The 24,310-nt window shown below is 45.9% G+C and overlaps 1 protein-coding gene across 1 annotated transcript in view; it reads left to right on the forward strand.

Annotated features, from left to right (window-relative positions):
• Positions 1-2,948: 2,948 nt before the first annotated feature.
• Positions 2,949-24,310, forward strand: part of SIDT1 (SID1 transmembrane family member 1) — a 38,420-nt gene continuing 17,058 nt past the window's right edge. The window contains exons 1-9 of the mRNA XM_058825066.1: positions 2,949-3,214; positions 16,472-16,593; positions 17,568-17,738; positions 17,944-17,989; positions 20,415-20,516; positions 21,252-21,335; positions 21,496-21,589; positions 22,770-22,841; positions 23,207-23,300. Of these exons, the coding sequence (XP_058681049.1) occupies positions 3,020-3,214; positions 16,472-16,593; positions 17,568-17,738; positions 17,944-17,989; positions 20,415-20,516; positions 21,252-21,335; positions 21,496-21,589; positions 22,770-22,841; positions 23,207-23,300 (980 nt within the window). The 5' untranslated portion in view covers positions 2,949-3,019. The remainder of the gene's footprint in view (positions 3,215-16,471; positions 16,594-17,567; positions 17,739-17,943; positions 17,990-20,414; positions 20,517-21,251; positions 21,336-21,495; positions 21,590-22,769; positions 22,842-23,206; positions 23,301-24,310) is intronic.

Below are 24,310 nucleotides of genomic sequence, written 5' to 3' on the forward strand. Positions count from 1 at the left end.
GTTCCTGGCCAGTCCTCAGGTCTACCTCACTGCTGGGGACGTGCTTGCTGCTGATGGGACTGTCTGTCCCTGACTGCCATCACCAGACCTGGGGACGTGCCTGCTGCTGATGGGACTGTGTCTGTCCCTGACTGCCATCACCAGACCTGAGTCACTAACTGCACTGACCTCAGACCTGTCCCATTGCTGTTGACTTGTCCACCAGTCTGGACTCTGTTGTTTTCATACCCAGGCCTGTCCTGCTTGTTTTGCTCAGGGATGGAGCCCTGGCTGGTGAGGTCCCTGCTCTGCCCCTCTCTCCCCTCTCTGTGTTGTGGCACTTGGATTCCTGTCCCATAGGGAGCATCTGGCCCTTGCTGGCTCCTGCTGCCAGAGAACTTTGGCATACACAGGAAAAGATCACTTCCACTGCCTCAGACCCATGGTGTATCTGGATGAGAATATTCTCATCCAATACTCTTAGAGGGATTGGTTCTTTCTTCCAAAGTACAGGTTGCCCTCCAACAGCAACATCCAGGTGTAATGAAAAGGGAAAATGGGCTACTCATCTTTATCAAAGGGTCTGAGTGAAGTGTTGTATGTCAGCCAGCCTCCATTTGTTATCTGGAAAAGTAATGAAATGAGCTGTTTGGCAATCAATGTGTGAGCAACTAAACAACAGTAAAGTGATGAGCAGCAGGCACTCTGCATTTGTCCAGAACAAATCATGTCAAACTAACCTAATTTATTTCTTTGCCAAGATAGCTGATTATTAAGTGCTGAAAGGAATAGGTGAAATATGTTTTGACTCCATAGGGCTTTTGACATTGTCTTGAACATCACTCTCATAAAGGCAAATTTGCCTCAGATGGTATTAACATGAGAAGAGTGTGTGATTAAAAAGCAATTCCCAAACTGGTGCAGTGGATATTTTCCTGTCAATGGGAAGGTATATCCTACAAAGAGATCTGATCTGTCTGCTAGGGTTGTTTACTTTCATTAGCAACTTGAATGATGGGGTTGACCTTTGACTTCAAACTTCTGCAAATAACACCAAGTCAAGCTGTATCATACCTTGGAGGCAAAGATTTGAACAAAGGTTTACCACTGCTAAATCACAGAAAGAGCCTCAAAATAGTGAGATGAAGTTAAGATAAGAACAATGTATGACACTTAGAAAACTTGAATTCTCCAATTAAAAATGAGGGAAAATGTGTAGTCTTTGGTAAGATACCATAATGTACATCTAATCAGGGAAATTGAAGAATAACATAACTCTGCATTGGAAAATGTGGACTATATGAGGAGCCACTTTTTTGCCACAAAACCAACACAACTAGAGAGGGACAATGAATTGATATCCCAATCTGGAATATGCATGACACCAAATGACGCAAAAATTATTTGCAGCTGACACAGCTACCTTGGCTTGCTTGCAGAGAACACCATCTTTGGGCCATCGGTCACATTGCTCTGAGGAACCAGGCATGGCCTTTACCTGCCTTACCTCCTCCTGTTGCCTGAAGCCTCCTCTCTGGGAGAAGATGAGTTTCCCGGTGTCCTGCCTCCATGTACATGCTAGAGGGCTGCTGGCCCTGGCAGAGGGACCTGTGCATCTGCAGAGAGCAGTGGTGAGGAAAGAGCTGTAGGGCTCAGGAGCCTTGGACTCTGCAGGGTGGGAAGGGGAGGCCACAAGCCTCCCAGTGCCACCACAGTCTGAAGTATCCCAGGACAGGTCATGTCACATCCTGTTAAGAGGCAAGATAGAGTCATAAACTCTCTTTGTCTGCAGAGCATGATGTTCCAGGCTGAAAGACAAAATCTTTGTGTTGGGTTCTCCATCTTCCAGCAGGCCGCAAGTGGTTTGTTTTGCTCCCAATGATACTTCTTGGGACTCTGACAAAAGGCAGGGTGACTTGAACCCTGCTTCAAGACGAACAGAACTGACACAATTGTTTCCTTTTTTCTCTTGGCAGAAATCGCACAAGGGCCCGGAGATCAAAATGGTAGCACAAGGCATGCTGGCTCGTTTTGCTGAGCTTTGCAACTTTTCCTCCAAAGACAACAAGTCATCCCCCAGGAACTCTCTCAGCCTTGAAAACAAAATCTGCAACTTGTGTAAAGCTTCTGGGGCTAGAGTCGCTGCAGTTGGAGACTGCAGGCTGACTTTATAAAACTGTGGCTCCTGAAAGTTTATCCTCAGGCTGAAAATCCCTTCCGATTGCTTTATAAACAACACTCCATTTTCTCTGACTTTAAAGTGCATCCCTATACCATGGGATCTGACACATTTCCAAGGTGTGTTTTCAACAGAAGACCATAGGAGCATTAAGCCACGAGAGAGAGATCCCTTGCCTTTTCACAGCCCAACAGTATCGCTCTCATCTTGCTGAAAAGGTTAAGAGCATTGCAGTGTGGTTTGTAGCCAGATCCATGGATTACGCAAAGAAAAGATGCACCAAGCCATTTTCAGAATAATGAAATTACATTTTCTGCTGCTTTCCACACCTTTAGGCTTTAGGATGAGAAGCCAGGTTAGGGAGCACCCCATACAGGATTTCAAGTGCGACCTGCAGCTCCAGCAAGCCGGCAGAATATGGAGCGAGGACGCCCCTAAAGCGGTGGGCAGGGAGTGTTGAAGCCCTGCAGATGCTGATCGCCACGTGCCTGACGATGCCAGCGCGTCCCTGCGCTCACGGCACGGCTCCCCACGGGGGAAAGCTCACTGACAATCGGCCGCTAAGCCGGGCTCAGAATTTGGGGCCGGTCACAGAGAGGAGAGACCCTCCTCCCCTGGGCTGGCCAGCCCGCCGGCCGGCCTCCCTTCCCGTCCCCGCCCCGCCGGCCGGCGGAGGGTCCTTCCCCGGGGAAAGTTGCTCGGCGTCCCCCGGGCGAGGGGCGGGGGTGTGCGGCGCTGCCCCCGCCGCCTCTCACCCGTGTCACCGAGCTATTTATTTGAACCGCAGCTAAAGCGCCTCGCCGCCCGCCCTGCCGGGGACACGCAGTCCGGGCGCCCGGCGGGGTGGGCAGGAAGGAGCCCATGGCCGGGAGCGCAGCCCCGGCCCCCGGGGCTCTGCTCTGCGCCCTGCTCTGCGCGACAGCGGCGGCGGCAGCGGCGGGGGGCGGCCCCGGGGACAACCCCGCTCCCGGCGCCTTCGGCCACGTCTACCGGGGCGCCGTGAACATCAGCTCGGAGCACGTCTACGCCTTCGCCTACCGCAGCGAGCCCGGGCAGGTAGGAGCGACCCCCGGCGCGGCGAGCACCGCGTCCCGCTGTCCCTCTCGGTGTGGGGTGTGTACCGGGGAGCGACCGGCTCCGCCGTGCGGGAGCGGGCCGGGCTCCCCCTCTGTCCTGCCCGCATCCTCCCGCCGCCGCGCTGCTCGGCAGCCGCAGTGCACCTGCGGGCTCCTTTCCGCCTTCCTTCCCGGGGCTGCCGGCTGGGAGGGTGCCGGTGTCCCCGGGGCTGCGGGGGACAGCGCAGGTGGATTGGTGCCCCCCACCGCCACAGGGGGGGTTTGGTATCCAGCAGTTCTAGCAGCAGAATGCGATTGAAGTCTAGAAGACAGTTGTGAGGGTAATAGTACTACATTAAAAATAATTTTTAAAAAACAATACAAAACCCACAAAAAAGCCAAACTACAAAAAAAAGAAAAAAAAAAAAAAGAAAAATAGAAAAAAAAAAAAAGATTGTATTTGCATGTGCACTTAATAAGCCTTCTTAATGCCGTTTTCCCCGCTTTGCATTTTCTTAGGATCAGAGTGCTCTCCCCTGTCTCCCCTGGTAGCTTGGGAGGTGAGGCAGGGCTGTGCACATGAGGTGTGTCATGAGGAGAATGCAGGGCAGGATGGCCAGGGCCATCCATGGCTGGTTGATGGTGAAAACAAACCTGTCCTCTATGTATACCCAGTTATTGTGGGTTCCCGCCACCCCACTTTTTGTGTCATGTTTATCTCAAGTACCTAAGTGGTACCTTGGAAACTCTGCCTGCCTCCCCCCCACCCCTGTTTTTTTGGATTTGGTGTTAATTGATGAGTAAGATGATCTGATGTGCCAAAAGATGGTGAACTAGGTAGATGACTCTTCCCTCCTGTCCTCAATTGCACAGAGCAATAGAAGATGGAAGCTGTGGCTTTTTCCCACACTGTATACTATACAATAAAATGCACCTGGTATTTATGGGCCAGCAGTTCGGTGTCTGGGCTATGATGCAACTGAGCCCAGCCTTACTTAACTGTTGGGTGTCACCAGTGATCTCAGGAGGTCTCACCCAAAAGCACACTTTGGGCTTGAGCTCCTTTTGCAACGAAGTCTAAGTTAGGCTTCTGCAGGTGTTACAAGTGTTGGGTATTACCATGAGGGCCTGTTGGCAGTCCAGATGTTGTCTGTGGCTTGTTAGCAGAGACAGCATGAATACTGACTTCAGTTAAAATTAATCTGTTTCCTTCAATTTAAGGTGCTCTGTGAAGCCGTGTGTTTTTTTGCTGGACACCTCTGGAAAGAAAGCTTTCCCTCCTGGAGAGCTCCAGTGGGAGGAAGCACAGGGCTGCTCAGGGGTGTTTGCAGGTACCTAAATGCAACTTCTAGGCTACTTCTAGACACTGAGCTCTTCCTGTAGCTGTGAAGTACAGATTGCTCAGTACAGACTGCTGCCTTACTTAAGCAGGAGCTCTAATGGACTAATCTCCATGGTCCTGTGTGTTGGAACATGAAGTCTCTGCAGAGATAGGGTCAAGAGCATATGTAGGAAGGGAAAATTCGAGTTTGAGATTTAATATTTTTTTCAATGCAGAACTCACCAAGCACTGCCATGAATATGCTCAGAGGGCCATGCAACCAGCTCCTGCTAGAAAAAGTGTTTGGAAGATAAAAACTCTTTAAATAAAGATGAAATTTCATAGGAAGTTTTCTAATGAGGGAAGCCTAGAATCAGGTTCTGATTATAGAGGAGGCTCCAGAGAGACTTTATTATGGCCTTTCAGTATAAAAAAACATTATCAAATGATCGAGAAGAGCCTTCATCATAGTGACAGGATAAGGAGCAACAGTTTTGTACTGAAAGAGTGTCAATTTGGGTAGGGCATAAGGAAGAATTTATTTTATGGTGAGGCACTGGAACAGGTTGTCCAGAGAAGTTGTGGATACACATAATTGGGAGTGTTCATAGGTTGGATAGGGCTTTGAGCAACCTGATCTAGTGAAGATATCTCCCTGCCCATGGCAGGATGTTTGCACTAGATGATCTCTGAAGATGATCTTCTAATTCTGTGACTCCTCACTGAGCTCTGCAGGTGCCATTTCTGAGATGAACCAGTGGCAGCGGGGAAGAAGGTGGCTGACCTAGCTGGGGGATGGCTGTGGCTGCGTGCAGCCCCTTTCCCAGCTGCAACCCTGAACCCATGAGAGGCAAACATGACTGGGTCTCCTCTTGCTGGCATGGTCAAAGGCTGAGCTGTCTTGGTGTTCCTGTGTCTCCCTGTTGTTGAGAATTGCTCAAGATTTAGAAGCTTGGTAGTGGAAACCTTGGCTTGGCTTTAATGACCAAGTTCTTGTGGGCAGGGTTTTCTTAGGCAAAAGTTGGGAAGGTGTTTAGTGACATGCTGTCTTCTTGGTGTTGAGTCTTGTGAAGCAATGCAAGTCCTGCAAAAATTCATTATATTAGTCACTACCTTTTGCTACAGTCTTAAGCCTTGAACTCCTAGTGAGGGAATACCAGCCAGTGTTTGCCAGTTGCCTGCCACTTGTGAGCTCTCTGCTCTTCCTGGTCTTTTTGTCTCTTCCTGTCTCTGTGCTGATGGCAGTTTAGCCAGAAGCCTCTGATAACTCAAGGCAGATACCACATGGGTAATTAACCTTAGTTACAGAGAAGTTAATTGAATAAAAAGAGCATTCCCCATGTGGAAGAGCTGCAGTGGATGAGTTTAATTGCTTTCCCCTCTGAAACAAAGTCAGGTCTGGAGAGATCTGGTTCTGAAAACAGGAATTTGTTTTCATGATGCTGTAAATTCTGCTGTTTTCCTCTCTGCTTCTCTCTCTTATGAAGCCAGACCTACAAAGCAAGGGAAAACTTGCGAACAAGGGCAAAATGTGAAGGTTGGCTTGTGATCCATCAACCATCTGTAAATTTTCTGGTTACTGATGTGCTATGGGTGCACAGGCAGCTGAAAATGCATCTGAATAGAGCAGTGCTTGGATGTTGGATGAGAGAAAGGAGGGAACAAGACCTTTCCTCCTGTTTGGTGCTTTAGAGACTTGCTGCTTTCTGAAAAGTGATGTGCTTGCCTGATCTCAGAGGATGTTCTTCATCCACATCATCATTTTTACTCCTTGGAATATGGAAATGCATGCAAGACAGGAGGGAAAAAATGAGTGCCATGAGAATATTCACAAGCAGATAGATACAAAGTGAAGAAACCACAGCTCAGGGCTCTGCAGCAGAGCTGCTCTGAGACATGTGGCTTCCTCTCTGTACAACTTGTGGGTAAAATGAAAATGATGATACATGTATGTGAATCAAACCACCTAGCTGAAATTTCTGTGTGTAAAACATCTCTGTCTGTGGAGGGGGAAAAGCCTTCTTATGTGCTGTGCAGAAACACTTGTCTTGAGGCAGGAGAGCTGACAGTCTTTTATGTACTCGGATTTAGGCCTTAATTGCTGAGGTGGAAATGTGAAGCTAAATCTGTGCTGAGAAGTGCAGACACCTCTGCTTACTGCTAAGACTAAGGGGGTAGTCTTACTGCTTTTTGAATTCCCTTTTTTCTCTTCTAGCTGCTCTTTGAAATTTCCCCCCTGTACAGCTGTTTGTTTAGTTTTTAACTCCAAGAGTAAAAAAATATAGTAATAAACCAAACTGTGTCACTTGTTGCTAAGCCCTCATGCTCTAACAGCAAATGCAGATGCGCACTGTTAGAAGTCTGGTGAGCAATTAGTTGAGCAAACAGGGTTATTTTATTTTAGAATTATTTACACTGGAGACATCCAGGATGAGAGTAAAAAACAAGCACACTCATTCCACATGTTCAACATGTTCCTGCTTGGGAGGGAGAAAGGAAGGAGACCTTTGCTGATTTGCTGGAACTGCATGTGCAGTGCGTTCCTGCTCAGAAGACTGAAAAAGTGCTGTAGAATGTTTCTGCTGGATTTACCACAAACTGGAGAAGGCTTTATGTGACAAGTAAGAGAGCCTGCTTACTTCTGTGTTTGCAGTAATACCAGGGTTTTCAGAAAGAATAGTGTGTGTGTGAGTACTGATAGAAATCAAAGTGAATGAGACTTTCCACCACTGTAGGATCTGGCAGTTGTAATGGTTAATTTGCTGAAAACACAAATTGTACTAATATTGTGCAGGTTGGTATGTCCTGTACCAAAGTGTAAGTAGTCCAGGAGAATATCATGAGAAAGAAGACAACCAAAGTTCTTTTTCCTCATTGGAGCTCAGGTCAGTTGAATGTATGATTTGGGAAATACTTGCACTATATTTGGAAAACCAAGTATCTCTGAAGAGAACAAGTTTCCAACTTTCCATTTGTAGGCAAAACTGCTGCAATCCAGACACAGTTCCTGGACATTCATGCAGTACATGTTGGTTGCGATGAGCTCGGAAGCTGAGCAGTGGGCTGTGTCTATTTTAAGAGAAAGAGTGGGTGCTATTTCCCTCCTCCTCCCTTGCCAGGACTAGGAACAGAGCCCCAGTCCCAGTTCCCATATGGCTCAATTTACCATAAATCGTGATTGACAGTTGATTAATCTGTGGCTTCTCTGCTGAGCAGTTGTGCAGTGTGAGGATGTGTAGTAGCCCTGGAGTGTGTTGAATGTCTTGTCTGTGAAGTCTGTCTGAGGAGTGATGGGTAAAAAGTTACCTTCAGTCTATGGGAGGCTGTGTGCTACCAGGGAGGGTTGCTACTGTCATTACTCTTCATTTTTTCAGAGTTGCAGATAGGAAAAAGTTGATTGCCCTAAAGGAAGAGTAGTTTCAACACTAGCAAGAAGATCAGAAGTCCTCCAATTACATGCCTTAAGTTTTGTGACCAAGTGCCTTTTCCAGCCAAAGAGCACAATGCATTAGTGTTCCTCTGACCTCTAGTGAATGGGTCTCGTTTCCGAGGTGTGGATGGTAGTTGCACTTGCTTTCCTTTAGGCAAGAAGCCAGAACCTGTATGTTCCTCTGGAATTGTGTGATGACTCACACAATTGCTCAGACTAAAGCCATATGGCCTAGCTGCAGGAAAACTCCTTGATTTGCTACACAGGGCAGCCTGGTTTAATAAGTAGCAGTGATCAAATCTGTGTTTGCTGTTCTCTGCTGTTTGACATACTAGTGTAGGTCTCACTCCAGCAGGACCAATGTCTATTATAACAACTCTAAAAGCAATTTTTTCACCTCTTGCTTCTGAGCTGGCTTTGGGTTTCACATGTAGGAACCTTCAGGCTAAACTACCTTGAAGTATTCCTATAGTGTCCTGCACACGTTCTCCATAATGTTAGTCTTGGCTCCAGCCCAGCTTTCAGTCCACAGCTACACCATGCATGCAATAAAACTTTAGTCTGCTGTTTGGAGAAGGCTGAGCCTGAGCTATAGTGAGGACAACAGGCTGAGTTCTGTCTTTCCTTAATGCTGAGTGGAAGCCCACCAGTTTAGCCACAAAGATGCAGGTAAAAATCAAAGAAATTGGCAAGATTACAAATAGTTGCATAAGAAGATCTCCTGATGTTGGTAGAGCTGCTGTTATTACAGGATCTCCAGGGCCTGAACACTATTGCTCTTTGGTTGCTGGCTCTAGTCTGTTCACCACAGGACCCTGGAAGAGCTTCAGCACACCATTTCTGGAACCTAATAGTAAATGTCTTATGTGACAGGAATGTAGGCACGATGTCAAGTCCAAAAAAAATCAAAGCAAATTATAGTCTATGGTATCTGACGCCAAGCAAGGTTCAACAGAATCCCTTTGGAGTAACTTTTGTGTATATAATTTATATTTCTTAAAGAAAACAGGCAACCCTAGGAGGTGACAGCGTAGGCAGTGTAGAGCTCACAGCACTTGGAATGTGGTTGCTGTTTCTCAGTAGGTTCTCTTGAACACTCCTCACCCTGCCTAGGGTCACACAAAAAGCTTTTGCTTACAGGGGAAAACAAAAGTAAACTATGAGAGAAATTGCATGGGGATCTGCTAAAAACTCAAACCTGACTGTTGTTTTTTGCATCAGAAAATAGTCTTGAAAACTCTGACAAAAGTGTAATATCTTAGTTGAAAGAGCAGTGTGGGATGTGGCTTCGCTTTGGTCGGGGGATAGAAGCAACTGAGAACCCCTCAAACTTGAATTATTCTTTATCTTTCTAGGATTTTGCACTTTGTGGGTTTTCCTACCTAGGAGGCAAAAAGAGAGTGCATCTTGACAGAGGCTATCAGTTTGCAGGCTTTAGGGGAAAAAACTGAAAGCTGCTCTGGTTTCTCACAGGGTAGCCAGCAGACCTTCAGATGGTGACTGCGGTGCTGGCAGGATTTTTATTTTTATTTCTAATGTGTAAGCTAATGCTGTCAAGCTCGATAACTTGTCCTTGAACTAAAGGATCTCTTTTGAATTCGAATGTTGTTCTAAATCTTAGTCATTCTCTTCTTGTTGGGCCATCATGTTTAAAATCAAAGATGATCAGGTTTTGTTGTTCCCTTCCCATCCCCAAGATGTTTAGATTAAAAAAGAAAACAAATTCTGAATTGAGGAACTTCATCAAAATGCCTCTCCTCAGTTTGAACTCTTTCCAAGAACAGTGCAGCAATTTATTATACATTTGCATTGTAAGTAGAGGCTGAAATGTCCTCAAATAACTTGTGCAGAAGTTGTTGGTAGGGAGGTAAGCTTTTTCTGTATGGACCTCATCTGCTATTTCAGGGGATATTTAAGGAATTGAAGTGCAGACTGTAAAAGGTATATTGCAAGGGTGTGCCATCTGCTCCGTTTGAAAATATAGTTTAGTACATTTGCATAAGCAAACATAATTTTGTGCTGTGTACACTTGGAGAACCACAGAGGATTTCAGAAGCAGCCTTCCTTAGTTTTTACACGGATGTTTTTCTTTGAGCATAGAAATAGCTACTTCAGAGTAGTTTAAAATAAATGGAAAATGATTTTAAAAAAAGATATCATGCATTACAAGACATAATTCAATCCACATCCAAAGTGCTGAACTTCTTCACATACTGAAGTGAAGAACTTGGGAGCCAAGAAAGAACCAGGGATCTAAGTTCTGGCCGCAGACCCTGGAGTTAGTGCCAGGAGCTTGGAGTTACACGGTTATGATTTGGAAAGGTTATATACCATTTTGTTTCAAGGGTTGGCCTGGCCCAGAGTTCCAGCTGCTGTGGTTTAGGAAGATGCAATTACTGCAGAGTAGTTTGTTCCTTAACTTACTGTTCAAAATAGGATATTTTATTTTTAGCATCTTTCTGAAGTCTGAGGGTGTTCAGAAACAGGTACCTATTTCATCCAGCATAGCAACTCCCACTTTATCCTTCTGGCTGTCCTGGAGACTCCCTGGCGACATTGGTTAGAGGACAAAACTTCAATAATGGAAAAAGATAAATATTATCATGTTTTATATTTGTCTTACTTCCATTTACGCTTCACAGATACTGTTGCAAACAAGTGAACTCATGGCAAAGTCCACGGCAGACTGTAAATCCACACAGCACATTTGCACAGAGTGAAACATTTAAATGAAAAATACTAATCCTGGAGCAGTTATGTTAATGTGTCCAAGGGCGTGCTTGACGTACCCAGAGTTTGTCTCTTCATTTATGCTGCTTCAGGTGTTTAATACTCCTGGCAGAAATACTGGAAGAAAACTCTGGGCCAAGGTTATTTGACAGATTGCTCTTGGCAATTAAGTCTTATTGACATTGGAGCGCAGAGACAGAGAAAGGCTGAAAGGGAATGATCCTCTGAGCTCCACTTGTTCTGTTGTCAGCCAGGAGCTGACGTCTCCTGGGACTGCAGAAAAGAGATTCTCTGAAACCTGTACTGTCTCAACTATTTTCCTTCCGGGTCTCAGCTTCCCCCATTACCTCACCAGTGGGAAGATCAGCAGAGCTGGGTGCTGGTGGGGTATTCATTCACTGCCTCGATTGCTCCAGTCCATCTGGCTCAATCCTACCTCACCTAATTTTAGGGTCTGTATAAAAATGAAGCACCTCTTTCTCATGCAGCAGCCAGCATTAGCAGTTCAGTGCCTTTTGCACACGTATCCAGTGCTGAGGCCTTTCCTTGGAGCAGCAGTGAGTGTTTGCCTGCTGAATGTTCCCTGCCCACGGGCCTGGCCCTGTGCCTGGCAGGCCCATGAGCGCTGTCGCAACGCGGGCTGGTAATCCCAACAGGCTGCCAGGGAGCGCCTGGCGTGTGGGTGCAGCCCTGCTGTGACTCAAAGGCTTTGCTTAGCAAGAGCTTTTGGAAAGGAGTCCATGGTAAAGCCCTTGAAAACCTTTGCTTATAGCACAAGGTGTTGTTGCAACCTCCTGCCTTGCCCTTAAATTCACATCCCCACAGTCTTTAGATGATGTGTGATCTCTGTGGCAAATGCAGATTTAATTATCAGTCCAAAGATTCTTTCATGTCAACGAGAGCCTGGTTTATTTTGCTTAATGTTTGCAGCCATGTTGGTTCTGTTCAGCTGTGCAAATCTGGGGCTGGCTCCTTCTGCCTGTTCCCATCTAGAGAATGGAATTCAGTTATACTTTTTTTCCTTTCTTTTCTTCCCTCCCCCTATCTCCATGGTGGTGGTGGAACTGAAGTATAAATATTTGTCTTTCCTGGTCTAACACGTTTTTATGCAGAGCTGAGAGCTCTCTCTTTATTCAGCTGTCTTGTTGCCCTGTCCACCTTGAAACACAGGAGAAACTTCAAGGTCAGTCATCTGAGAAACAAAACTATCGTGAGCCTGCTGGTGAATCGCCCCTGCACACGGCAGAGCCTTGGCACTGGGAAGGAATGTGAGGAGCAGAAGTCTCTGAAGCACTCCTGACCCTGCCTCAGCCCCACAGCACAAAAGGCAGCAGTGTTTATTGCTGACAAATATTTGTGCAGGGCCTGCCTTGTCCAAGGGAGCATTTGGTACACAAGTTTGTTTCCCAAGATGAGGGTTTCAGCTTCGACGCTGCCGATGAAGTCTAGCACTATAACACCAATAGACCCAGCCTCCTGCTGAGAGTGTACAAGGAAGGGGAAGGTGGAACTAGTTTTCTGTGGGGCTGGCAATGATCTCCTCCAAAATGAAGTTCCTCAGCAGTGCTGGCAATGCAGGACTGACAGCAGCCTGGTTGACCCTGTTTCTGTCCAGGCAAAACTTCCTCCTCATCTCACCAGTGCTAAGTGAGTGGGGATGGATGCAGAGAAGGCTCATAGTCTTTGTGATGATTATAATTTTAAATTAAAACACTGGTTTTTCACTGGAGTTCCTCTTGTCTCCACATCAAATTTTGTGTTGGAAGGGGGAGGTATGTGTGACGGGAGCAGTGGTTCTGTATCAGGGAAGGGTTCTTGAGTTAGAACTGCTTGTTTTTAAAATGAAACAACCTTTGGAAAGGTGTGGAGGGGGAAGCATGTTTGAAATAAATAAATCACTTCTTTTTCTTCACCTCCTATTTTTTTCACTCTTGTAAAAATATTTTGCTGAAGGCAAATGCCAAATGACTTTCAAAGGGGAAGATGGGATTAGTAGCATTGACTCAATAGTGAATTCATTAAATCTGTAGCATGAGACTGTGTATGTTGTCTATATAAAGGCAAGAGAATCTAGAAGCAAAGCATGGATTACAAGTTTAAGGTAGGTCAAAGAGAAGAAGGCCTAAAAAATCATAAACATCCATTCATAGGTGTTATATTTTTATCCCTGTCCCTTCTGATGCTCCTGCTAGACAGTTCATCCTGCCAGGGAAAATGCCTTTCTCCAAGACACTAATTAAGATTCCTTCTAATCTGTAGCACGAAATTGGAGAGTGAGTGACAGGAGATGAAGAGAAGCCCTGGTTGCAGTTAAATGGTATTTCTTCCTGGACTTTCTCAAACTTCCTCATAATTGCACCTACATTTTTCTGGACTTATGCCCAAGCTTATTTCCAAGTCATCAACCATTAATTGGGAACTTCTTGTGCAGGTTTGGCCAGAAGGCAAATCCCACCTGTTTTGTTGCAGTGTTTGGCAGAAATATAGCTGTCGTGTAAGAAAGATGCCCATCAACCAAAGCTGTTGGGAGCTTCTTAATCACCCTGTTTGTTTCCTGGACTTTATTAAAAGGTATTGATGGGGTTACACTCAGTGTGATGCTCCAGATTGATCTGGGTATGTGCAAATGTAGTGGAGCAGAGGTATTCATTGCAAGTGAATTGCTGGTATATTGAGGTGAAATTTAAATTACATTGGGATCTTAACGAACTGCTCTGTAAGTTTTGCTTCTGACTTTCTGATGTTCCTCTCTGTTTGAGGCACCCTGTTTGAATGTGGCCTGGGAAGAAGCTTTGCTTGTGTAGAGTGCAGAGAGGAAGGTTAGAGGGGGAAAAATGTGGGATCCCATCTGTGAGTCCATACTTAGGCCACAGTTGGTCTTGCCTTGGTGCAGCTTGGTGTTGCCCCAAATATCAGACCAAAAAGAGCTCAGGGCACCTGAGTATGGACTTTTAGGGGAGCAGGACAAAGAAGCTATAACCAGCTGTAACAGAGAGCAAATACAGAGTGCTAAGCACAGTAAGGATGTAGAGAAGTCATTATGGTAGTAATATGGCATATACCAGTTTTCTTGTGGGTAAATGCTTAGATTTAAAAGAGTATTGAGTCTTGAGACTCTTACCTCCCTCTCCTGATATTCCTATTTCCTACACATATTATAAGATAATGGAATCAGCAGCAAAGCTGAATAAATGTTGTAGGTGGTGTATAATCAGCTTAGCTTTGTGGAGAGAGGGGAACCAAATGAGGGGTCTGGCAGCTGGATCACAGCAGAGGGAAGGGTCTGCCACTTCACAGGCTTTTCTCTGACAGAGCATTGTCACCAATGCTTTTATTTCCCTTCCCTTGTGCTTCTCTAGAATAGATGGGAAACATTCTTTTCTTACTGAAAATGATCAATCACCATAACAGGTCTCCCAGAGAGGTTATGGAGTCTCCATCCATGTTCAGCTGGCTCTAGGTGATCCTGCTTGTGCCAGTTCTGGTAGCCCCAGTATAAGGAAGCTATGGACTTGCTGAAATAAGTCCAATGCAGAGCCACAAAGCTGATGAAGGCACTGGAATACCTCTCCCATCAGGAGAGGGCTGGGAGGGAGCTGTATTCATTTAATGTACACATACTCATGTACAGTTAAGAAAACCTGACTATCTGCAATATATGCATAACTCATATCCTGGGTTATGGTCTGTATTTGTGCAGTCAGGGGAGAGGAGAATTTCCCAATCTCTGGCTTGTATTTATGGATAGTTGAGGATGCATGAGCCAGTAGTGATGTTTGCTGTGAGTTTGATGTGAGCTCCCCATTGCATTGAGCTGATGTGCTGAGCCCTGGAGGGTTCACAGAGGCTTGTCCAGCCTGAGGCAAGCAAGAATCACTTCACCTGTGGAGGTGGGCTTGCTTGGACTGTTTCATGTGCAAAAAGCTGCTGGACAGGCAGCTGAAATGTGTCCTTTCTGCAGTGATAGTTGTTTTCCCCTTGGGTGGAGAATTGTTCCATGTCCTTGCAGGAGACTGGCTTGACCATTTTGTCTTCATGCTCCTTAGATTTGTTTTCTTGTTCAGTTCCAGTTGCTTCCTTCATGTCCTCACTCCCTGTCACAGCAAACACCAAGAAACAAGCAGGAGCTTGTTCAGCCCAGTCCCTGTGTGTCCAAGTCACACCAGTGTGTGCTGGCTTGGCTCCCTCGGGGCAGCTGCAGGGAGTAAGCAAGCCACTGAGTTATCTTCCAGTGCTGCTGTGGTGACACCCTTCATGTGTTCCTTGAGTGTTTTGCTTTGTGCTGCTGTTTTTCTTAGCTTTGTTTTAGCGCTTTATGGTGAAATATACTTGGAAACAAAATTGCATATATAGTTCTTGTGACTGGAAGGAAAAACTGGAAAGCAGACCAGAAGAGCTTTGCAAAGGTTTAGAAGCCAGAAGGCAATGAGAAAGGATTCTAATGTCTGCCCTCCTATTTCAAGGGAGTTTTAATTAAATTATTTGGTTTTTTTGTTGTTGAAGACTTAATTTTTTTAGGAATTGGTGTCTGTTGCCTCTGTATTATGGTAATAATGTCAGGAAAACTGCTGATTATGGCTTTCAGGAAGGTGTTTTGTTCTACTAGATTCAACTCTCATGTGAGTCAAGAATCACCAAACAAGAATAAATAGGAAATTTTCTTTTACTTGGAATTGCAGAGGTAAGTAATTTCTCTGAAACTGGTGTCCCAAGGGTAAGAATAAGTTGCTGTCTCTGATAACTCTCCTTCTTCTAGCTTCCTAATTCTGTATGCTCTTTTCAGAATGTGCTACCTCCTTGACCCTTTACTCTTCTTGGAGGGAATAAAATCAGAATATCTGTGGGAAGCATTTTACTGATCTAGTGAGAGTCCATTATAATCTTTCAGGATGTGGCAGGTTTAAAATGTGTATGTATTATCTACTTAATATGTTTTCATTATTTCAAGGCCTCTAGTTGAGATGGACTGTTTCTTATCATATGATGAGTTATGAACTCTTGTATTTTGTATTCTTCATCAGTGTCTACAGTTCTGGAGAGGGAGCTGAAGGGATGCTGTTTTCAAATGGCAATGGTGATATTTCTATGTGGTACAGACAAACTTCTTGCTTCTTAAATAGTGAACTGAGGGTGTGTTACACCACAGCTGTCCTACTTCTGCAACCACATGGTGGCCAATGATAATGTAAGGAGAAACTTCAATTGCTGGTGAAGTGGGCTGCATTAAAACAGTTCTCACAAGCAGCCTTTCTTGTCCACTTGAGGGCAGTCAGCAGTATATTCCTGTTTTGTTTGGTGGGATTATGGTCATATTGCAATTGTTTACACAACAGCCCACTGCTAATCTGCTTTTTCATCCTTGGCTCTTGATGTCATCTTTGTGACTTTCCCAGTAATGTTGTTTGGGTTGGGCACATAAGAGTCCCGGCAAGAAAATTCTTAGTTGTAGCTTTGAGTCTTTGTCTTGTGTGTCCACATCTGCTTGCTTAATTTTTGTGAGGTAAGTTATGTAGATTGCTCCCAACAGAAGGTACTGAACTCTCTTATTTATTCTGCATTTGTCCACTGCCCTGGGCACAGGGCTGTGATTCTGGACTGCAGCATCAGCAGAGAGGCACTTCTGTAAAGGACTTCTGGATCTGAATAGTTAGTCTGGTGATCTCCCTGTGCATATTGTCAGCACCTAGGTCAGACTGAGGAAGGAGGAAAGGCTTTTCCCACCTAGATTTGGAGCTGCCTTGTTCTCCACCTTCAGTTTATGCTCTGTTTCCCCACAGGTGGATGCAGTGCGGGTGTACGTGAACAGCAGCTCCGAGAACCTCCAGTACCCCGTCCTGTTTGTGGTCCGCCAGCAGAAGGGAGTGCTCTCCTGGCAGGTGCCACTGATCTTCCGAGGCCTGTAAGTACTGGAGGCTCTTCTTTGTGACACTCTCCTCTCTCTGCATGCTCCTCTACCAGCTGTGTTCATCAGCAGCCTCCCTCAATGCTGCTTCTTGTAACCTGTGCACACTGCAGGGCTTGGTTGGTCCTTGCTCGCTGCCAGCTGGGTGTAGGGAGAGCAGGATTTCATAGGTCACCTCTCACTTGCAGCCTGCTCTTGGCTCTTAGCTTCTCAGATATGTGCACAGAGCACCAGGAGGCTTGTCTGCAGGGATCTGCCCGTGGCACCAGTCACTGAGTCTACCACACATCCTTGCTGTCATTCCACAGCAGCCTGCCATGTGTGCAGGTGGTTCCTGGGCTCTGGTTTGGGACAGGGATTGAACAGGCTCTTGAAAGAGCACTGTAGCTTCTGTGTAACAGTGTATTTCTGGAAAAAGAGCTTCTGCTTCTCACCTCAGGAACATTTATTCTAGGGAGTGGTTGTTTTGGGGCTGCTTCTTTATGAAAGCAATACTGCTTTGTATCTTCATTAACCCCAGGGCTCAGTGGGCTGCAAATAGAGAATTTTCAGGCGCCTTAGTCCATTTCAGAGGTGAAGCTTCATCCTGTGACTGAATCCTGGTGCCAGCAGCAGATATCCTGCAGTGTTTTGCCTGATGCAGGTGATGGGTACAGCAGTGGCTGCCAGTGCTCTCTTTGCCTCCACTAAATGGCAGATGTTAGAAATCCACAGCTGTCGTGGGCATCCCCGAGGGAAGTGAAATGTTGAGGATGACCAGTCGCTTGGGCAGATTGCAAGAGGCAGCAGAGGTGGAGTTTGAATGCTGAATAAAAGAGTGAATGCTCCTGGCCTTTTAGATGAAAATTTCACTTATGCAAACAGAGGCAAAATGATGCCATTCTTAATAGTGCTGAAAAACTTCTTAACTGCTCTCTCTCTCTCTCTCTCCTACCCAACTTTCTCTTCCCTCCTTTCCCTGGCTGTTGTAGCTATCAGAGGACCTACAATTACCAAGAAGTGAGTCGGACCCTGTGTCCCTCTGAGCCAACACCTGAAACAAGACCCTCTGAGCAGATCATATTTGTGGATGTGGCTTCCATGGCACCGTTCAATATTGCATATGAGCTGCTTGTCACCAGGCTGGAGAACTTCCAACTTGAGTAAGCTGGGATGTGAGAATACAAATGCAATTTCTTCATGTACCACTTGAACATCACTTAAGGGACTTGGTCCATCTGCCTACTCTTCCCTTATTTTTCCTTCCTAGGGGGAAAAAATAAATTTCTTTTGTTTAATCTGGGGGTACTTTGGGTGTGTTCCATCTCTAAAGTTTTAGACTTCAACATTCTGGCATTTGTTTTCTAGGACCAACAAAGCCTTTAACTTCACTGCCAGCCCTTCCCAGCCCCAGGTAAGGAGAAATCCTGTGTAGATTGCTTGTATGTCTTACTACATCCAAGTGTTTGATGTCATCTTTTATCTTTCTATATGAAGTTCAGAGTTATATACTAATACAGAACAGAATCTAGAAAGTATGAAAGCTAAAACTTAAGGCATCAGTATGTCTGTTAGTTCAGAAGGAAGCATGTATGAGCAGCCCCTCCAGCTGAGCAGCTTTGCTTAGAGCCCTGCAGATACAAATCCCCTCTTGAATGAAAATGCTGTTGGCAGTAACTGTAGAGCTATAGGAACTTGTAGAGCTAGGAGGGTGTGTGATTTACCCAGGCTTCTGGGACTCTGTTGTTGTTGTTGCTTTCACTGTTAATAACACCATTTAATTTTAGGTTTTGTATTACCAGGCATCCTAGCTAATCCTTTTTGCTGACAAATGTCTTAATCTGGTTTGCAGATTCATGCAGTGTTTTATACTATAAAAGCATAGGGAATGATGGTGACTCTTTGTAAGCACTCATTACTTAGGATTTTGTGACTTGAATATAGAATGTTTAGGATATGAAATTAACTTTGTGACTGTGGTCTGATTTTTTGGCACAATTAATAATATGAGATTTATGACTTTAATAACCAGATGTGAGGAGCAGAAGACTGCTTCTTAAATGGTATAATGCTGAGGTTTTTGTAAATCAAAGTACTAAGCAGTCTATAGGGAGAAGGGAAAAAAGGTGATTTAAAACCTAGATGGGTGCTGTAAGAAACCATAACAACTGAAGGAGATGGTGTCTGGAGCCCAGCTTGTGCCTGAGGGCAGAAGCAGAAATTGGATATGCTTGTATAGGTGAGAAGTGTTGGCTGGATGTGTTTTTAACACTTGCAGTGTGTGCAGCAGGGATCTGCTGGCCTCAATGCCCTTGTGTTAATTCTGTACCTTGGTGCAAGCGTGGCTTAGAGGAAATTATAGAAGAGCCCTTATGAACTAAAAAATGTGATCCTTATGCCCCTAAAACTTTCCAAGGGGAAAAAGTGCCCCTGGGAAGCCAAGGAGCTCAGTCTGCCTGTGTCCTTGCTTGGTGCAGACAAAACTTGCTCTGCTGAGGAAACTGGCTTGGTGAGTTTGCCCTTTGTAGAGACTTGTGGTTGGAGCCAGCACTCCTGCAGCAGGGAAGAGACCCTGCTTGGGGAGGGGTTCTGGGAGTAAATGCTTTAGTAGAAATGGGCAGCTTGGAAAAGGCTTGGGTGATTTCCTACTTGTCCCTGCCCTCCCACTTTGGGGCTGTAATTCCTGGGATTGGCATGGGGGAAGAGAAACAGGAAACAGCTGGCCCTTGCTCAGCACTAAAATTTATGTGCCAGAAAGGGAGCTCTACAGTTGGGAAAGTCTCAGGTGATGGTTTTGGAGCAGAGGTGGTGGTTGTGGTAGCTCCCTGTGTGGCAGCAGTGGCTGCCTGGTGACCATATGGAAGGGAGGGAGGTGGCTGGGGGCACTCCTCAGCCTGTGTCCCTCTGAGGGGGTGTGAGGTGCCCATGAGCCCCTCGGGGTAGCTGTGCCTTGGAGCCTGAGCTCTCATGGTCTGGCCTCCAAGTGGGATAATGGGAGCCCTTGCAAGAAACATCCTGCTGGGGCAGGCACAGGAGCCCCACTTCTCCTGCAGTGCATCAAACTTTTTACTGAACAAATATACAAATAATGATATTGCCTGGGACATCTTTTGCCCAGCTCTGAAAAAACAGCTTTTTCTAACCCCACAAACTGTCCTGTGGGCCTGCTCAATGAAGGAGATGCCATTCCTTCCCCCCACCCAGGAAAAGTAGGAATATTGCCAGATACTAGTGTCTCACAAATTTTTTTAGAGTTACAGCTGAATTATTTTCAAAGCTGAAGTGCAAAGAGAAACCCCCATTATGCTTTGCCATCAAAGCAAACAAGCAACCCCAAATCCCTTAACTAATATCAATCATTTATTTATGAAACTCTTGACAGAGTTTCAGCCATTTGACGTAATACTGTTCATGGTCTGTCTTTGAGGCAACCCATTTGAGAAAGCCCATGATGTTTTCCATATATGAAAGTACAGCCAGCAGTAATGGAGACATCTGGAAATTGCTCATATCAATGTAAAATGGAATGGAGTGTAAAATGAAGTCACTTTACCTTCATCAGGTGGGAAAGAGGGGAAGGGATCAATGCTGTATTTTGCACATTGAGGATGTTTGTGTCTAGTAGCATACTGTGCAAGAGGGACAGTTGCCTGTGTATATTTATTCTGCTCTTCTGTAGTGTAAGGCCTTAATATTTAAAATCTGATTTTTTTTATGAAAGCCATCCACATCCAACCCCAAAGCCCGCCTAGGGCTGTTGAGGTAGCTTGGGATGGTGTTGAAGATACTGCCAAGGGTGATTTCTGGACTATGTCTCTTGTACTCTGCTTTCTCCACAGTATTTTCTGTACAAATTTCCTCAGGATGTCGATTCAGTCATTATCAATGTGGTGTCTGATGCAGCCTACCCATGCTCAGTTGTCTCTGTGCAGGATATTGTGGTAAGTCAGAGCAGAGGAGGGTGAGGAGTTGCTTGCTGGAGCTGTGTCCAGCTCTGAGAGGTCTGGGCCCTGCAGAGGGAAAAGCCCAAGGCAGGGCTTTGCCCTGGTGGTGGTGGTGAAGGGAGCCCCTGAAAGAGGAATGAAAATTCTGTGGGAAGGAGGCCAAGACAGAGATGCTGAGTTCAAGCAGCTCATACAGAGACTTCTGTTGTAAATAGGTGAACAAGCTGTTCCTTTCTAGCCTATCCATAGGGAACACATTCCACAGAAGGACTTCATGTCTCCCTTGTGAGGTTCCCTGCTGCCCTGAGATGTGGCTCTGTCTCTCCATGGAGGGTGTTGGGTGGAATGTTGGTGCCTCAGGGAGGGAACAATGTTGTTCCTTTGACTTTCCCCTGGCTCAAGGCAGCTTGGGGAACTTCTGATTTTCAGACACACAATGTCTTTCTGCCTTGAGTTTTGCTCCTTTCTGTATATTTCACCCCTTTTCCTGGGGTGTTCCTGTCATGGAGGTTGGCTGTTGCTTGCAGCTGGGAAATAGCCCCATACTTATTCTCCTTTCCCACCTCCCTGAATAATGCAGGGGGCTGCAGTATGGGAGCAGACAGAGATGCAAGAGGTTCTATTCCCTTGGATACCCCAGCTAGGGCTGTTTTGTGCTGTGTTTTCCAGCTGGCTTCCTTAGAAAATAGTTTGGATGTTGTCCCTGGTTTAACCCTTAGCTGTCTGTTTTAGTGCCCAGTGTATGACCTGGACCATAACGTGGAGTTCAATGGAGTTTATCAGTCTATGACAAAGCAGGCAGCCATAACTGTGCAGGTGAGATGCTGATTTGTGTCCCAGTGTTTTCTGCTGCCTGTGTAGCAATTAAAACCTGATCTCTGGCCTGTTGGAGGGGAGAGGCTTTGTGTCTGGCCTGTTGGAGGGGAGAGGCTTTGTGTCTCATGGATTTTCTGTCTTCTTCCATCCTTCTGTGCAGAGAAAAGATTTCCCAGGTGAGCAGTTCTTCGTTGTGTTCGTCATCAAGCCAGAGGATTACGCCTGTGGGGGTTCTGTGCCTTCTTCAATTCATGGTGAGTTGTTCTGGGAAGTGGATTTGATTGCTGCATCTGAGTGATGGAGCAGTGGGTGTCTTTTAGGACCTTCCTGTGGGATGCCACCAGGTGATTGTGTAGGTCTGTCTTACCCAGATAGTTGTGAGGAAGAGTGAAGTATCAATTTGATATTGTTGGGCAGGTTAAAAGTCCTGATAAATGCAGGAGGTGGCTGGCTAGTGCAGTGCCTGGCATGCTGGGGTTATGTGCTTTTCAGCAGCACCACTGGGGCCTTGGGAGACACTGGAGTCATCCAGGCAATGCTGCTTACAGCCTTTTGTTTGGTTCTCACCTCTGCTCCCTGCTGCTGTATTATCCTCCTGGCTCCATAGAGTCTCAGTTCCTGCAGAAAGCATCTTCTCCAACTGCTATCTTGGGATCTGTGACAGCTCTGAAATTGGCAATTCTGGGAGAATAATTTTACAAAAGACTTGTTCTAGTGTCTTTTCCAGCCAGAAAACACTCTGTCCACTTGCTGGGCAGTGGTAAAAGCAAAGTCTCCACCACTCATGCAGTGGTTGTAACTGGAGTGGGAACATTCCTATTCTCAAAGCCTCAAAAATTCCTCCCTGTAGAAGAAGCAAGGCTGCAACCAGCAGATATATTGGGCTCCCTCAACAGCTTTTTGCTACTCCCCTGCCACCTTTCTGCCCCAGTTTTCCCACAAAAAAAGAAGTGTGCCCTTTGGAGTGTGATTCTCTCATCCTAATGCTGTCAGCAGAGCTGTGCTGGCCAGGTGCGCTAAGCCCTGCAGAAACAGAGCAAGTTCCTGTAGTGGCATCCTGCACAGAAATGTTTTACTCACAGAGATTTGGCCTAAGGCAAAAATGGACTCCCACTGCCTGTAATAAGAGAACCTCTCCTTTGGGGATTAACTAAATAGGAGTTGAGATGCCTTTGGGATTCAGGGATCCAGAATGAAGCAATATATGGAAGGCTGAAGCAGGGATTTCTTGTCTGAAAAAAGTTTGTGAACAGGGAAAGATTTGGGAAGAGCTGTATATTGATAGATCAGAGAACATTTTTAAGCAAAACCATCTACACATTTTAGTGAAAAGCCAGACCCTGTTAGTTTTGCAAGTTCAGAGAACCAAGATCAGTGCTAGAAATCATTAATGTTGATTGTTTTTATATTTTCTGTACACTATGCATCTCACAGGGAATGTCAACCGTACCTGGAACCTGCAGAGGACAAAGAACCTTCAAGTGACGATTGTGCCCTCCATTAAAAGTCAGTGTCTTTGGGCAGAGCAATGCAACTTTGCAGGGGAACTTGGCACTTCTGAATACAGGGGTGTGACTGGGCCAGCAGCCTCTGAAGGAATGGTGCAGACAGCTCCAGCTAAGGAGACAAAACCACCTGGAGCCTGCTCCCTTCCAGGAAGGGCTGTGTGGCACACCAGCTAGCTCTGGGGGTGAAGAAATGGGGGCGGATCATGCTGAACAGGTTCTGTCAAGGCCTTTTGAAGAAAGCAAATGGGTTTGGAAGGGCTGTTTGGGGCTGGGCATTTTTACAAGGTGGTATTGGGAAGAGTGGTGACCCTGAGAGGTGCTGTTGCTGCCCTGTGAGCTGACTGATCCCTTCTCTTTCCTCAGAGTCTGTTTATGTGCAGGCCATGTTCTTCAGCTTCCTGGGTTTCCTCTCCTTTTACCTGGGCTCAGTGGTTGTTGCTTTTGTGCACTACATTAGGTGAGTCAAGGGGTTATAAAAGAACAGCCTTTCTGTTTCTTGTCATCAGGGGCACCACACCCTGCAGAAGATTTGGGATGAGTGGGGTGGCAAGAATCTAAGCAGAGCAGCTGAAGAAGTCCATGACTGCTCAGTGGGCTCCTGCTGATCATCAGCCAGAAAATACTTCTTCCTCTGCTATGGGGACCATGGGAAGGATGATAATCTAAGGGTCTGCCCTCCCAGTCTTGCAGTGCCCCAGCCCTGTGTTTTCTTATGTAAGGACACTGGGCAGCAGGTGGGAATTGTGAAGGGACCAGTCTGGGATATGGAGTGTGAGAGCATGCTGCACTGAGAACTGCAGTAAGTGCAGTGACACAAATTGGGCCTTGGAGTCCCAAGAATGCTGGGACTCCATGGAAGGAGTAAGGAAGGAAAATGCTGTTTCCTTCCTTACCTGCCTCCCCTGCCCCAGACTTTGGTGTCTGGGCTTGTGTTGAGAAGAGTATCAGCATGGGCATGGCTTAACTTCATGACACATCAATGAAAATACATTTCATTGGAACAACTCAATGAAATTACTTAAGTGTGTGCTCTTATTTGCTGATATTTTTCTGTGTTGTGGCAGTATGTTGGCAGGGGGTTTTTGTTGGTTTGTTTGTTTTTTACCATCTTCTTTCTGCTTGATATCTGCATTGACAGAGGTGATATGGGCTTCTTGAACATTGTGCTAGTGAGTGCCTCTAAACCCTGCTGCCACTTCAGGAGATTCATACATGTTTGTTCCCCTGAGCAGGGAAGATAGGTTTGGAAAAATGGTGTGAAGGTCTCTCCCAGCATACTGAGCAGTGTAGGATGGGATAAGTCATGGAAATGGTTGTCCTGCCTCTGGTGGATAGCTGAGGGGGTGAAAAAGCCCTCTGTTGCTTTGGAAGTTAGAGAGACAAACAGCAAGCAGTCATGGCTGAGTTGTGTCCAGTCCAAGCAGTATTCTTCTTTTTTGTTGTTATGTGCGTTTGTTTCTTTTGTGC

Source organism: Ammospiza caudacuta, chromosome 2, assembly GCF_027887145.1.
Source record: "Ammospiza caudacuta isolate bAmmCau1 chromosome 2, bAmmCau1.pri, whole genome shotgun sequence".
Taxonomy (NCBI): Eukaryota; Metazoa; Chordata; class Aves; order Passeriformes; family Passerellidae; genus Ammospiza; species Ammospiza caudacuta.